This window comes from Meleagris gallopavo, chromosome 28 (genome assembly GCF_905368555.1).
Source record: "Meleagris gallopavo chromosome 28, MGAL_WU_HG_1.1, whole genome shotgun sequence".
Taxonomy (NCBI): Eukaryota; Metazoa; Chordata; class Aves; order Galliformes; family Phasianidae; genus Meleagris; species Meleagris gallopavo.
Window position 1 is genome coordinate 3272471 of NC_139431.1, and position 15538 is coordinate 3288008.

The following is a 15538-nucleotide window of genomic DNA, read 5'->3' on the forward strand; positions in this document are numbered from 1 at the left end:
TCCGGGCGGTGCGGGGATGGGCGACCCGCAGCTCGTGGGAGGGGGATGCCCTGCCCTGCCCTGCCCTGCCCACAGCACTGGCGGTGAGGGGCTGCACAGGGACCCATCACACTGCCAGTGCGGGAGTCGGTGCGCAGAACTGCTCCTTGTCATAGAATGATAGAATCACAGAATGGCCCGGGTTGGAATGGACCTCGAGGATCACGAAGCTCCAACTCCCTGCCACATGCACGGCCACCAACTTCCACATTTAATACCAGCCCAGGCTGCCCAGGGCCCCATCCAACCTGGCCTCGAACGCCTTCAGGGATGGACGGAGCATCCACAGCCTCTCTGGGCAGCTGTTCCACCACCTCACCGCTCTCATCGTAAAGAATTTCCCCCTGACATCCAACCTAAATCTTCCCTCCCTCAACTTCAAACCATTTCTGCTGTTATCTCCCCTTTCCAAGAGCTGACTCCCCTCCTGTCTGTAGGCTCCCTTTAGGTACTGCAGGCTGCAATGAGGTCACCCCGCAGCCTTCTTTTCTCTAGGCTGAACAAGCCCAGCTCCCTCAGCCTGTCTTTGTAGGAAGGTGCTGCAGCCCCCTGATCATCTTTGTGGCTCCTCTGGACCCTCTCATTGTCCTGAGAAAGGATGCATTTCACTCAGAGGGTGGTGACACACAGGAACAGGTTGCCCAAGGAGGCTGTGGATGCTCCATCCCTGGAGGCATTCAAGGCCAGGCTGGATGTGGCTCTGGGCAGCCTGGGCTGCTGGTTGGTGACCCTGCACATAGCAGGGGGTTGAAAGGAGATGATCATTGTGGTCCTTTTCAACCCAGGCCATTCTGTGATTCTGTGATTCTAAGACTCCACTTTGCTGTGTTGTGTTGCTGGCCACCTCCCTGCACAGACACACGGACACAGAGCCAGGAAACACCTCCAGAGCTCCATACTGGGCTTGGCGGCTGCACTCCATTTGGAAGGCTTTGAATTTTATTATTTTTTTTCCCAACGTTTCTCACGTATTTTTATGTCGGTATTGTTTGTTCTCTGCTCCTGTGCACAATGTATTGTTGGAGTAATAAATGCTGAGTTCCCTGTGCTGGCTTAACAAGCCTTGTGTGAATCATTCTGCAGTGGGAAAGAACTTGATGGAATGAGTGATACTGCTCTCTGCTCTCACGTCTGGGGTGGGAGACAATTACTTGCTTTCTGCTGTAAATGTCAGCACTGTCAAAGACCGACTGCAGCCTTTGCTCTTCAGGTCTTTAATTCTTTTGAAGGAAAGCATTTTTTATTGTTAGTGACATTTTTGTTTGTAGAAGTCAGCCTTGGTGCTTCTGAAAGCTGACCTTTGTGTCAAAACCCAACTTAAATAGCAAGTTGGTGTTCTGGGCTTCCACGTATGTTTGGGAAATGCTCAGAAATTCACATTTGCTGATCTTTCCAGCATCTCTGTTCAAGATTTCCAGCCTCTTTTTGCAGGATTTCCATGTCCTGCCTACAAAGGGAGGCACGAAACTTGCACCTCTTTCCAAGGTTTTGTAGCATGTGTGGCAGCAAAGATATTAACGTATTAAAGAAATGGCCTTATCAAAAAGTTAATTGCTTCTAACAGCACACTGGGAGGTGAGCAGGACACCTGCCAGGCCTGTTCTTTCCTAAGGTCTCAGCCAACTGGCCCAGCCATCACCTTCTCTTGCAGTCTGGCTGGGTTCGTTGGCCAGCTGGATGCTCCCCAAGGCCCAGGGCTGGGGGATGTTGCTCCCCTGCCTATCCAAGCATGTCAAGTGTCATATGGCAGCTCTGAACAGCCAGTCAGTGGTACAAAATCAGAAAGATGGCATTGTGTGGAGAACACGGGCTGGAACGCCTGCCTCCACCAATTATTCATGCTACACCGAAAGATCCTCCCTCCTCTTTCTGTGCCTTCCTGAAGGGTCTGTTTGCAGGAGGACCCACAGCCTCAGATCTGAGGTTTCTGCCTTGCTTGGGTGGCTCAAGATCTTTCTCTTCTTAAAACAGGGAGCAAAGTTCTTTAATTTTTGAATTACCTCAGAGCTGTAGAGTAATATTTAGATATTAGACCTTCCTTGTGGCTTGGCACCGAAGCTTATACTTGTAATACATAAGTAAGCCTAGGTTCAGCTGTTTTGAGCTGAAAAGTGATCAAGTGCTTAATTTATCCAAGTCAGCTTTGAAACAGTGGTATTCGTAGGTGCCCTTTTACGTTTGGTGGGGAATGGACTGAAGCAGCCATCAAAAGGGAATGGCTGTTTACGAGGGTGGATAGTGATAGGATAAGGAGGAATGGTCTTAAATTGAGACAGGGGTTAAATTGAGACAGTTTAGGTTAGATATTTAGAGGAAGTTTTTCACAAAGAGAGTAGTGAATGACACACTGGAACAAGTTTCCCAAGGAGGTTTGGATGCCCCATTGCTGGAAGCATTCAAGGCCAGGCTGGATGTGGCTCTGGGCAGCCTGGTCTGTCTGCTGGCAGGTGACCCTGCACATAGCAGGGGGTTGGAACTGGATGAGCATTGTGATCCTTTTCAACCCAGGTCATTCTATGATTCTATGATTCTATGTCTTCTGTTCTCCAGGTCTACACAAAGGCGGCTGCTGCTGAGCACTGCAGTTTTGGCATCTTAAAAAACAGCATGAAATCAGATCAGGAATTATCCCAGGCATGGCACTCTCTCCCCACAGCTTCCTTTACAGCAGTTGTTTGTTTATCATTATTTTAAATGGTGCTTCTCCCAGCGCTTGCAATATTCCAATATAAAACAAACAAAAACCAGCATACCTATAATTATTGGAAGCATCGAATCTAAGTTGAGCAATACTGCATTTTCCAGTATGCCCAGCATCCAGGACCTATTGCACATGTCCACGGCAGATGCTGTGCTCTAGAAAGCTCTGTCACAGTTGCAGGACTGAGCTTTGTGATCTGCCAGCAAATGATGAACAGCAAAAAGGTTCTGGCTTCTGCTTGGCTCCTGCTTAAGGTCAGTGTTCTGGTCAGTTTTTTAGCCTCCAGGATTGCATATGTCCAGCGAGGCTGATATAGAAAGGAGCAGAATATCCGTGTGCTCCAAAGTAACGGGAACCTGGAAGAGAACAGGAAAATGAAGAGCATTTCCTCAGTGGGATTTCCCCACAGCCCAACATTTGGATTCTCAGTGGGGACAACACTGCAGGCTCTGCTCCCTTCCGCTCCGCAGCAGTGTGAGCAATGAGCAGATGGTGCAGCGTGGTGGAAAATCAGGACTCCAAGAAAGCACAGAGTTGAAAGCAAAACCCCCTTCAGCAGAAAGCAACGTGGCTTATTTCAGCATAAAATGAAAAATTGAGATCCTTGGGCAAAAAATAGAATATGCCTTCAGAGCTGTACTTACTTACGTGAACTGCCTCGTTCCTTCTCGTTGGAGAACACATCTATCCCTTCACAGCTGAGGGCTTCCTCATCTCGTTTGCTGTCTTTCAGTTCATTGATCTTGTTCCTCAGTGCTTTCACGAGGCTGTTCTTTGTTGAACTAACAACCGTGCTTATCTCTGAATTTTCTTCTTTTTACTTTATTGCACACCGAAGGCGAATCTTTCAGAATTTCTTCTCGCTGAGGCTTCAGCATGACCTAAATTGCATCCATTGCCTTTAAGATCCACTGGGCCATGAGCAGCCATCCAAGGTAGGTAAGAATATCAGATCAAAAACTTGGATTCTGCTTCTATATTTGTGCATTAAGTGGTGAGTTCCCCCTGAAAACAGAACCATTTATTCCACGGGGTTGGTTGTTGTATGCAGTCTCTGCACTTGTGGCTCTTGAATTCCTCTCAGGCCCATACCCCACTATGCCTGCAGCCCTGAAGTAAAGGCTCTCACAGCCCCAGTTGGGCTCCAGCCCCAAAAACTCCACGGCCAGCACTGAAGTGTGGGGTAAGTGCTAGGGCAGCAGAACTGCTGCTCTCACTGTGCTATCCGGAGCTCCAGAACGATTGGATTACAGCTCGGCTGGCTGCATTTCTGTGACCTAGATCATCTTCATACTAGCTGAAAAATAATTTAGCAAACCTTCGTATAAAAGCTTATCCAAGATTAAAATGAGATGATATTTATTTATTGCAAACTCTGGGCAGTCGTGGTAAACCCCTCATCACTGCCATAGCTGAAATATTTTATCTGAGCTGATATTCTGATGGCTTCTTTTTGTGACTCCGTAATGTTATCATACTTAAAATGAAATCCTGCGTTAGACTTGCCTTTCTCTAACATAAAAACCAAAATTATTTTTTTAAGACATGGGAGGTTTAGTAGTTCTCATTTAATTGCAAGCCTTGAGTAATAACAAAAAGGTAACGTGTATCTGAAAACCAAGAGCTTGCTTTGACTTTATTAACTTTCTCCTCAGAAATACTCAGCTGTGGGAAAGGATAACACATGTGTTTGTGTATCTGTGTGTGAGCGTGACCTCTGCTCCTCACCTCCTTCAGCACCCACCGTGTTAGGCTCCAAACAGCACAGATAAATAATGCAGGGCCCTCGCCTGGGACAGCTTGCTATTTAATTCATGCGTGCTGCAGAGAAGGGTCAGAAAAAGACTGGAAGTGGAATGTGGGAAGAATAAAACAGTAACGTTCTGTCTTTGTAAGTCATGGTGATTAAAGATGGAATGGGGGAATTTGGTGGAGTGACAAGCTGCTTGCTTACTGCCCCTCTGGCACTATGCATGTTTTTGGGCATTCCCTTCCAGATCATTATTAATTGTGCATGTGAGGCTTTTCAGTCTGGAAGTAGCTGCATCAGTGCCTGCTTCTGCAGTGGTGGTGAATATGAATCCACTATCTGTGTTAGCATCAATGGTACTTTCACTGTATGGAGAACACACACAGTTACTATGGCAGTGTAAACAAACACATACTACCCTCCTCAGAGTGATTTCTATGTGCTGCAAAGTACAGAGCATGTCTTCATCCGAACTCGTTTGCTAAAGGAGGGTGAGATTATCTCACTTTTAAACTATTTTATAAATATTATGGAAACCAAGACTTGTTCTGAGTAACTCCACATCTTAGCAGATATAAAAGACAAATCCTTTGAAGCTAAAGGAATCAGACAAGGCAGGTGCTTGTTTACAGTAACTACGTTCAAACCCATAATGAATGTATTTTAAAAAGATGTACACAACTTGACAGCTCTGGAAGCCAGTAGAAATTCTCTTGGAGTGCTTTATTCTACTCTTTCAAAGAGTTAATACAGGATTAGCTGTAGTGGATGGAGAATAAGTTCCAGAGAAAGAGATGGATGAATCTGCAGTGAGTACTTAGTGCTGGTACTCGAGATGCCTGGATCTTTCTTTGCACTCCACGTGTCAGTCTTAGGAGGACTTGGAACAATGCAAGCTGGAAGCTGAACACGTGATATGGGCCCTGCCTTGCTGCTGGAAGATAAGTGCTCTGTGATCTGAAGCAGTGAGAAGCTGACCTTGATATGAGCGTGCACATCTTGGGTGCTTTACACAGCTGTTTATCCAAAGCTGATATTTATATATGTAGGTTCACAAAGGAAGGAATCTTGGGTGGAATTAAACTGAATATGTACTCTGCGCCTCATAGAATCATAGAACAGTATGAGTTGGAAGGGACCTTAAAAACCAGTTAGCACCAATTCCCTGCTGTGGGTAGGGATGCCTATCTCTGCATCAGGTAGGACAAAACATCAGGACATGAAGTGGGATCATAAGAGGGACAAAACGGTGGTGAGTGCTGTTTTGGGGAAATAAAGTACGCACTGAGCAGTTAGGGGATGACTTAGCCCTAGAAGTGTTTTCTTCTAAGCCTTTCTTTCTGCTAACAATTCCCCTGGCAGTCGCTTGGGCATTTGCAGTGCAGGCGAGGTGGCACTGCTGATGAAATCTGCGATGTGCAGACTTCAGCTTGCAACAACACCACACTGTTTCAACATCGATGAGAAATACTTAAGCTGACATTCACAGATAATTGACTGTAGGAAGCCCACCAGTTTTTCAGATCCACGATTTATTTTTTTTTCTTGTTCAACTGCTCTAAATGCAGTGTGCATTTCTACGTAGTGTGGTAGCATCACTCTGCACCCCTGGGACAGCAATGGAGGGAAAGTTTTGAGGATCTGAGCATCTCTTCCATCAGACACGGCCTTGTCTCACCTTGAATCATGCCTCTACCACCAGCAGCTCCTGCTATGTGTGTTGGAAGAGCTAAGCCCTTGATACATCTAACTTATGGAGCTGGGGTTTATTAAAGCACCAGGTACTATGGTTGTTACAGTGAGCTACCAGAAATGATGGGGTGGCTGACTAGTGTGAACGAGCAAATGTCCATGGCGTTACTTTGGAGGTCATGTAAAAATAAAGAGACAGAGCCTGTGCCACAGCTTTCAGTACTGTGTGCGTACTGCAGGGAGTGAGGGTGGCTGCAGGAGCTGATCTGATGCAGCCCAGTCAGCGAGGGACAAAAACAAAGGAAGATGGGCAATGAATCTGCCAGTGGCCGTGTCCTGTGCAGCATACAGACATCGAGATGGTTTGGAATCCCTCCCTCCAAACTCCAGTGGAGGCTGAGAAAATTGATTAAGCCTCCACAGACAGCAGTGTCTTTCTGAATTAAAGCAATGTGTCTGAATGTCTCATTAACACGGCATGGCAGAGGACAGTGATATCTGTATCCAAACCACTGAGTTGTACCACAACATGCCCGCTATCTCAGGGAGAGGTGAGGGAAGCAGAGAGGAGCAGCAGCTCAATGCATGGGCATGTTTTATCACCTCTTCTCTACCCTTCCCCAGTGAGCACAGATACTCCTGACTGCTCTTCGTTGTCTGTTTAAATCACATCAATTTAAAAGGGTTATAAGAGGCTGCATTTAATCAAAGCATTTGTTACATCCACGTCTCCTTTCCCAGATGTATCCAGAGAATTATCTCATTGGAGACCCGTTTCCCCTTGAGGACCCAAGGGGAATATCCACTTAACAATTAAGAACAATTGGAGCTAAGAGGATGCTGGATGTCACCTCCTTGGAGCAGCCCAGCCCTGCCATCACCATCTGCCCGCCCTGCAGGGCTGAGCTCCCACAGCAGAGGTGGGTGTTGTGCTCAGATATTCACGGGAAGATCTCATCTAATGATATAAAACAGCAGAGCAGACTCAGCCACTTTTTCTTTCGTGTCTTTCTCCCTGTAAGGAATGCAAACAGGAGGAATTTCAGAGGCGTGATGGAGACCTTGGCACACCCAAAGCCATTACAGCACACTGGGGCTTCCTGGAGATGTCAGGATAACAGCAGTTGCGTGTTGGTACAGTGTGAGCCACGGCTGAGACCTTTCAGATCCCACTGCCATCAATGGAAGCTGCACTTCCAGAGCCTCTGAACCGCGGCGACAATAAAACCCATGTGCATGAAACCACCCACAATTCAAAACAAGTGCTCTACAGAGGGCAGTAAGTAATGCACATACAGAGTATTCATGCATTTGGATTCGACTGAAGTTCAGAGCTGCACCATGGTTATATTTTGTTTTATTTGTAGGCAGGACAGGGCAGGCACACAGGTAAACACAGCCCGCCAAGAAACAGCGCGCCAACCCAGCGCGGCCCCGCGGCCGTTGCGCCCCCTGGCGGTGCGGCGGGCGGAGGGGGCGGACAGAGCGCATGAGCGGCGCGGGCCGAAGGTACTTCTCGCGAGATGCGGCACGCGCTCGCTTCCTTCTCGCAAGATGGCGGCGCCCGCTGAAGGCCGGTTCCGCACGCGCGACGTGCTGCTGCCCGGCGGCCCGTCTGATTTCGGCTCGCTGCTGCTGTCGCCGCCGGTGCTGGCGGGACTGGAGGCGGCTGGGTTCCACAGGCCGTCGCCCGTTCAGCTGAAGGCCATCCCGCTGGGGCGGTGCGGGCTGGGTGAGTGGGGGGCCGCGCAGAGCCGGGGGCGGGACGGGAGGAGCGGTGCTCCCTGACGTGTGTGGGCTCCTTCCAGATCTCATCGTGCAGGCGAAGTCTGGCACCGGTAAAACGTGCGTCTTCTCCACCATCGCCTTGGATGCGCTGCTGCTGGACAGCTCGGCCACGCAGGTGAGCCTCGGTGACAGAATCACAGAATGGCCCGGGTTGGAAGGGACCTCGAGGATCACGAAGCTCCAACCCCCTGCCACATGCAGGGCCACCAACCTGCACATTTCATACCAGCCCAGGCTGCCCAGGGCCCCATCCAACCTGGCCTTGAACACCTCCAGGGATGGACGGGGCATCCACAGCCTCTCTGGGCAGCTGTTCCACCACCTCACCACTCTCATAGGAAAGAATTATTCCCTGACATCCAACCTCAATCTCTCCTCCCTCAACTGCAAACCATTTCTGCTGTTACCTCCCCTTTCCAAGAGCTGACTCCCCTCCTGTCTGTAGGCTCCTTTTAGGTACTGAAGGCTGCACTGAGGTCACCCCGCAGCCTTCTTTTCTCCAGGCTGAACAAGCCCAGCTCCCTCAGCCTGTCTTTGCAGGGAGGTGCTGCAGCCCCCTGATCATCTTTGTGGCTCCTCTGGACCCTCTCCAACAGCTTTCTGTCTTTCTTGTACTGGGATAAGTGTCTGGACACTTAGTGAATTGTATATAAACAGCAGTATTTGAAATTTGAGCACCTCCCTGATGAGGACAGGCTGTGAGAGCTGGGGATTTTCAGCCTGGAGAAGAAAAGGCTCCAAAAGGAGCATCCTTCCAGAGCTTGGAGGGTTCATACAGGAAAGCTGGGGAGGGAATTTTTGTAAGGGGAGAGGGGAAATGGCTTTAAACAGGAATAGAGAAGATTTAGATTAGATATTAGGAAAAAATTCTTTACTGTGAGGGTGGTGGGACACTGGAACAGGTTGCCCAGTGAGGCTGTGGATCTTCTCTCCCTGGAAGGCCAGGCTGGATGGGGCTGTGAGCAACCTGGGCTATGGAAATGTCCCTGTATATAGCAGGGGGTTGGACTAGGTGATCTTAAAGGTCCCTTCCAACCCAAACCATCCTATGATTCTAAACAACACATCACAACTTGATGTGCTTCAATCTTACAAACTGTTGTGTGGCTTTCAAATACTGCTGTTTGTTACTCACAGGTTCTTATCTTGGCTCCCACACGAGAGATAGCTGTGCAGATTCATGCTGTTATCACAACAATTGGGATAAAAATGGAAGGTTTGGAATGCCACGTCTTCATTGGAGGGACTCCGTTGAGCCAGGACAAAGTCAGACTAAAGAAATGCCACATAGCAGTTGGCTCTCCAGGTATGTTTCAATTTGCTTCACTGGATGCTGTCTGATACTTGAAAGTACAATAGTTGGTACTTCTGAAATCTGGATTCCTTTGGAACTCTCTTTTACTACTGAAAAAGGGGCAGTGCCAAAAACATTCAGACCAAGATGGTGTTTTCAGTGAGAGATTATTCTAAATATGGATTTTTTTTTTTAAGGGTTGTTAAAATTAATTTTAAAAGGTGACCATTGAGAACCAGTCCTTAATTAATGGCAAGTTAGATTCTCTTTAGCTTGAACTCGGAGCTAATATTTGAGAAGCTCAGTTAGGTTTTTTCTTCATATCTAGGTCGAATAAAACAGCTCATAGAGTTGGACTACTTGAACACTGCCAGTATTCGGCTCTTCATTCTTGATGAAGCAGACAAGCTTCTGGAAGAAGGCAGCTTTCAGGAGCAAATCAAGTGAGAAAAATGCTTACCCTTTGTATTTATCTGCACATTAGATCAATTTTTGTTAGTCATTCCCATTTTTGTCTCTCACAGTTGGATTTACTCTTCGTTGCCAGCCAATAAACAGATGCTTGCTGTTTCAGCTACTTACCCTGAGTCATTAGCTAATGCATTGACAATGTACATGAGAGAACCAACGTTTGTGAGGTTGAATCCTACTGATCCAAGTCTCATTGGTGAGTTGTGTTTATTGATCGTGTTGTCAATAGATTGTGAACAGTGTACTGAGACCAAAGCATGCCTTCACAATTTTCAGATTCTTTGTGTTTCTTTCATTTAAGAAAAAACCTACTCTGTAACATTTTATTTGGTGGGTGTGTTTGCATTTAAAAGTCTTTGTCAGCATGTCTCAGCCTTTTTTCTTTTTATGGAAATCCTTAATTTGATGTCTTGGTTTCATGCTCAGGATTGAAGCAGTATTACAAAATTGTGAATTCCCATCCACTTCCACACAAAACATTTGAGGAAAAAACCCAGCACCTGCAAGAGTTGTTCAGCAAGATTCCATTTAATCAAGCGTTAGTCTTCTCAAATTTGCATAGCAGGTAATAAATCCATTCAAGGATAAATTTCTGCACATCTTTTTTAACACTTTTTATAAAGGTCTCAAAACAATATGCAAATTTCTGAAATACAGAGCTGAAGTGTTGAAATAGTCTGAAATGTTAACAGTAAAACTTTAGCACAGAAGTACCTCGTACATTAGATTACAGTGAGTCCTATTATCTGTTACTCATGTCCACTTATAAATGGACTGTCCATAAGATGGCAGTGGAATCTTTGCCTATAAAGAACAGTGTTGTATTAAGAAATGTATGTGGGCTGTTAGATGTGCACTCTTAATTACTGTTTTTATTGTGAATATTCTGTTAGGGCTCAACATCTAGCTGAAATACTAACATCCAGAGGCTTTCCTGCTGAGTGCATTTCAGGTAAGCCTGTCCAGAGCTCTCTGTTGGTTGAAATTGTGTGTAAATATGACCTAACATAAGAAAATACCTCTTGATCTTAAAAGCTTGTTTTGCATGGCCTCTGCTTGAATTACTAAGAATAGCATTAGGGTCTCTAAGACTTCCATGTTAGTTAAATTTTTGCATTGATGAAGCTTGCAGCCTTCTAATTTGTTTGAAAATCGTGTTATGAATACTTGGCCAAGTGTTGTAGAGTGTTAAGGATAAAGCTGTATTTGCAGCTCAAAGCTGTATTTTTTGGGAATGCAGGTATTGAACTTAAATCTCTTTATTTTCCCTGTAAAAAAGCTAACAGCTAGCTTTTAGTGTTCATTAGAAATCTTCCGTTCAATTTTTAATTCAACAGGTTTTCATGGCTTATGGGGTGGTGATATAAAAATTGGTCTGAAATCTGTGTTATTCAGATGGGTTAAGTATCTGTAATGGGTTTCTTTTTTAAAATGAGCACTTGTCTTATTCATTATATTTACTCATTTAGAATTGGCTTGCCTCTCATGTCATCTATAGTTTATAAAGTAGAGCCTTCCAGGAGTTTTGGAGGCATAAAACTGTTGAACATTGAAGTTGTTTCTGTTTTTTTCTTTCCCTAGGCAGCATGAATCAAAACCAGCGGCTTGATGCTATGGCTAAACTAAAGCAATTCCACTGTAGAGTTCTGATTTCCACAGACTTGGTGAGTTACCATGTCATAGTGTACCTGACTGTTGCAAATACATCCATTTCAGAGAATTAATTTGACTAGAACATTGATGTGCTATTAAAGTATTTGATTTGGGCACTGCTCAAGTTTGAAACTTAGTTGTCATCTGTTATCCTTCTGTTTTAAAAAAAAAAACACTTGTAATTTTGCTGTTGAATGGCAGAAGTTTGCAGAGATTCCAGAGGAATAGAGGTGGGTTTACTTTGGGTGGGAACTGTGGGAAAGATTAGGCTTTCCTTAATGCAGTATACTCACAGTGCAACTTCAAATAGAGCAATGGTTATGTTTGAAGTACTCAGCCTTTTTTTTTTGGCTGCTGATGTGTTTCAGTTGGCTGCTGGTGGTTCTGTCATGAAAAAAGTTACAACTTGCTGGCAGGTATTTTGATGCTTGGAAGAAACATGCTTGTTTGTACTGTCAGTACAAAAAGAAAAAACAGTGATCCATAATTTTTACATTCCAATGCAGGATGTCTGTTCTCCATGTAAACTCACTGGGAAATTGTAGATGCTTTATAACGTGTTGCAACAATTTGAGTTACTACATGAGCAGTTGTTCGCAAATGTGTTGCAGTACATAAACATCTTTTCAAGCCCATTCAGTTATGAATCCCCTTTTGTCTCTGTTTTCTCAAGACATCTCGTGGAATTGATGCTGAAAAAGTGAATCTGGTCATCAATCTGGATGTCCCTGTAGACTGGGAAACATACATGCATCGTATTGGCAGAGCCGGGCGCTTCGGTAAAAACAGTCCCATGGATTTCTCGAGGTTGCACCAGTTCTTCTGGGTCTATTAGGTGATTATACTTTGTTTTCTACCACAGGAACTTTAGGCTTATCTGTGACATACTGCTGCCGTGGAGAGGAAGAAAACACGATGATGAAAATTGCTCAGAAATGTAACCTACGGCTTCTTCCTTTACCAGGTACGTTCTGTCCTGTGAATGCAGCTGTGTATTTTTTTCCCTATTGATTTCTTTCTGCTGTTCATTCAAGACTTCGGGTAACAGCTGTCTGACATGAATATTTGCTGAAACTTGAAATAACTTTGGTACAGTCAGAATTTTTATCCTCAGTGCTTTTGACCACTTGTGTAACTGCTGTAATAAACAAAGGGATAGAAAATGTCTGTAGTGCATGTCTGTAGATGAAGGCAGGAACTTGAAATCCAACTGTTTCTTACGCAGCTACAGAACTCCTGGAACTTCAGAAACGTAGTAGTAAGCCTTTCAGCAAGGCTTACAAGGCTATAAGATAGAGTAGGAGGAAGGAATGATAGAAACAGCCAAAGATTCACTCCTCTGCTCTGCTAGAAGCTATTCTGCTAGAATTGTAGCACTTCACCTTCTTAAAATTGTTTAAACTTTTTACCTGATTAAAAATGGAAATGAATAATAGTTCACTAATGTAGTACATACAGTGTTAATTAGCTTCTTGATGCCTCCCTTGGAAAAAGTGTTCTGTATACTTGAGCTATATTTTCAAGAAGTGAAGGCATTGGTTTGCACTTTTAATTTTACATATCCTAACATCTTATCTGCTTATTGCTTCAGTACTCATTTGAATTCTGGAAGGAAGGATGCACTTAATTGAGTGCTTGCTTGTTTCCCTTTTGTGCAGAGCCTATTCCTCCTGGAATGATGGATCAGTTTGAAGATGGGGAGGTTGAAGTCAAACCTGTTGTATACACAGGTGCTTCAGTAAATTCTGACGCTGTGTGTCTTAAACCAGAAGAACCAGTGCTTCAGCCTGTCCAGGATAATTCTGCAGAGGTACCTCAGCCTCATTCTAATCTTCCAATTGGTAATTCTTCTGTAGAAAAGCCAAAAAATGCTTTGGAACAAAAGCAGGTGAAAAAGTACACAAATTCTGCCAAGGTGGAAAAAAGCAGCAGAAACTCCAAAACCTCCAGCTGCAATACGAAGCAGAAGAATCAAGAAGAAACTGTCTCCAGAATGGCTGGGCAGAGTAACACAGAGGTTCCAGATGAGGAAGCCTTAAAAAGAAATCTGCCCAGAATTCCATGCTTATCATCCTTCAAAAACCAACAGAACAGTCCTTGGGACTTTTCAGAGTTTGTTGAAGACTACGAATACTTTATTAAAGAAGGGTTGGAGAGAGATGTTGAAATTTTAAGAAGCTATTCAGGCCCAGGAGATCAACGTGAACTCCCCAGAAATGGTGGTACAGAGTGGAAAGAGGTGGAACATAATAGAGACACGGTAGCAAACGACCTTCTGTCTGATGACAGTGATGCTTCATACAGTTCAAGGGCTTCCTCTCACAGTAGTGGAAATAACTCATGCTTTGAAGCATTTTCAGACAAGCAGGCAAAAAATGCTGTCCCCACCACCTGTCAGGGTCTTACAGGCTTTTGTCCCACACCAGGGAAGCCGAAGGAGCTATCACAAGCCCCAAAGCAAAATCAGGTGAAAAAGAAAGCTCTGAAACAAAATGCCAAAGAAAAGAAAAAGCATTCCCATCAGTACCCTGATCCTACCCCAAGAAAAACTAGAGATGACTGCTCCTGTGGCTCTTGGGATGATGGTGTTCCTGGCTTTCCTCACGAGGCGTGGAGTTACGAAGACTACTGGAAATCTTACTATCAAGCATGGCAGAACTACTATGCTGCAGTTTCTCACTTTCACTACAGGAAAAGTTACAGCCACTTGATGTGGATGAATGCTTATGTCAACTCGGTCTACTTTCAGGAACTGCTGGAAAGCGGTGATTAATGTACTGACATTGTTTGGGTGAAGTAAACTACTGTCTTTTTTCATAAGCAGGATGTGTCTAGGTAAATGTTTTATATGCATTCCAGTAGTGGTGTTACAAGTTGTTAATAAAATGAAATGGCAGACAACTAAATGTTCAGTTGCAGTCTTTAAAATAGTAAGTAAACAAAAGGCAAGTCAGTTGCTTCCATGTAAGGTTGCTTCCACGTAAGAAACCTCAGTAAGGAGAAAATGTGAAACAAGCCCAGCTTTCTCTACTTGATTTTCTTCCCTGTGACTTTTGGCTGAAGATGAATTCACAGTGAAGCTACAGAAGCTGCTTATTGTCAGAGATCATCCTCTTCTCTGTAATTCTTAACCAGAGGGCACTGGTAATATACCAGTTGATAGTGGCAGACTAAAGCCTGCATCTCAATACCTGTTTTGCTAATTTAAGTGCAGTTAATTAACACTGCTTAAATAACATTTCTAGAGCTAGATAAATGGCAAGCTGTGCAGTTGGGGATGGTTTAATGATGTACGAGGTGTGCAGCTCCTATAAGTGGCCTTTCCTCAGGGTGCAGGAGTGTCAGACTTGCCATGCTTACAGAAAAGCTTTAATTAGAAAGGAAATTACTTGTTAGTTCTAAATCTAATTTGTATTTCCTGTTTTAGTTGCCCTGTTTTTTTTATGTAGCTGTCTGGAAGCAGGACAAGATGAAAGTAGTGGCTGGCTTAGGCTGCTGACACTGGACTGACTTCACACTCATTTTGGAACTTCATTTTTAGTATGTGTGAGATCACAGAGCCAGATCTCCGTAGCTAGTTCTATTGATTTTTGCTGCGTTCATCAGAGCAGGTGTGTGATTTGTTGCTTTTTTCTTCTCATGGTCAGAGTAAGATTGATTGGAATTCCTTCAGTGAAAGCACTATTTCCTACCTGCTATGACTTGCACTTCCAAGGAGGACTTTTTCTTGTATTTGGTGAAATGAATGTCTTCAAGGATACTTGCTTGCTCACCTCTGGCTACTTCCAAATCAATTTTGGGAAATTGAATACATTCTGTGAATAAATTTTGTTGCTTGTGAGAGTTCTTAATGTTGTTGCAATAATCCCACGCAAATCCTGTGGTGTCCCTGGCAGCACTTGAAACCATTTTGTGTAGTTGTGGATATCTACATTTCAAGCTGTGTCTTTTGGACTGTCAGAAGAACCTCAGGATTGCTTTAACTCATGAGTGGCACGGAAGTCAGAGGGTTAATTAAGAAAGATTCACCTGTTGTTGCTTTTTTCAGCTGGGGAAATGCTGCCCCCTTGTGGGCGTCTTGCTTTACTACAAAAGAATGTAAATGCAGCTGCTGCTGGGGTGTTCGTTTACATAGTAAGTATTTTTAAAT

The 15538-nt window shown here is 44.5% G+C and overlaps 1 protein-coding gene across 1 annotated transcript; it reads left to right on the forward strand.

Moving 5' to 3' along the window:
- Nucleotides 1-7684: 7684 nt before the first annotated feature.
- DDX20 (DEAD-box helicase 20) lies at nt 7685-15229 on the forward strand. The gene is made up of 11 exons (XM_010724288.4): nt 7685-7914; nt 7991-8085; nt 9108-9276; nt 9593-9707; nt 9789-9931; nt 10162-10300; nt 10629-10687; nt 11317-11399; nt 12062-12167; nt 12251-12352; nt 13047-15229. The coding sequence occupies exons 1-11, from the start codon at nt 7737-7739 to the stop codon at nt 14159-14161; spliced, it is 2304 nt and encodes a 767-aa protein (XP_010722590.2). The 5' UTR covers nt 7685-7736; the 3' UTR covers nt 14162-15229.
- Nucleotides 15230-15538: the final 309 nt, after the last annotated feature.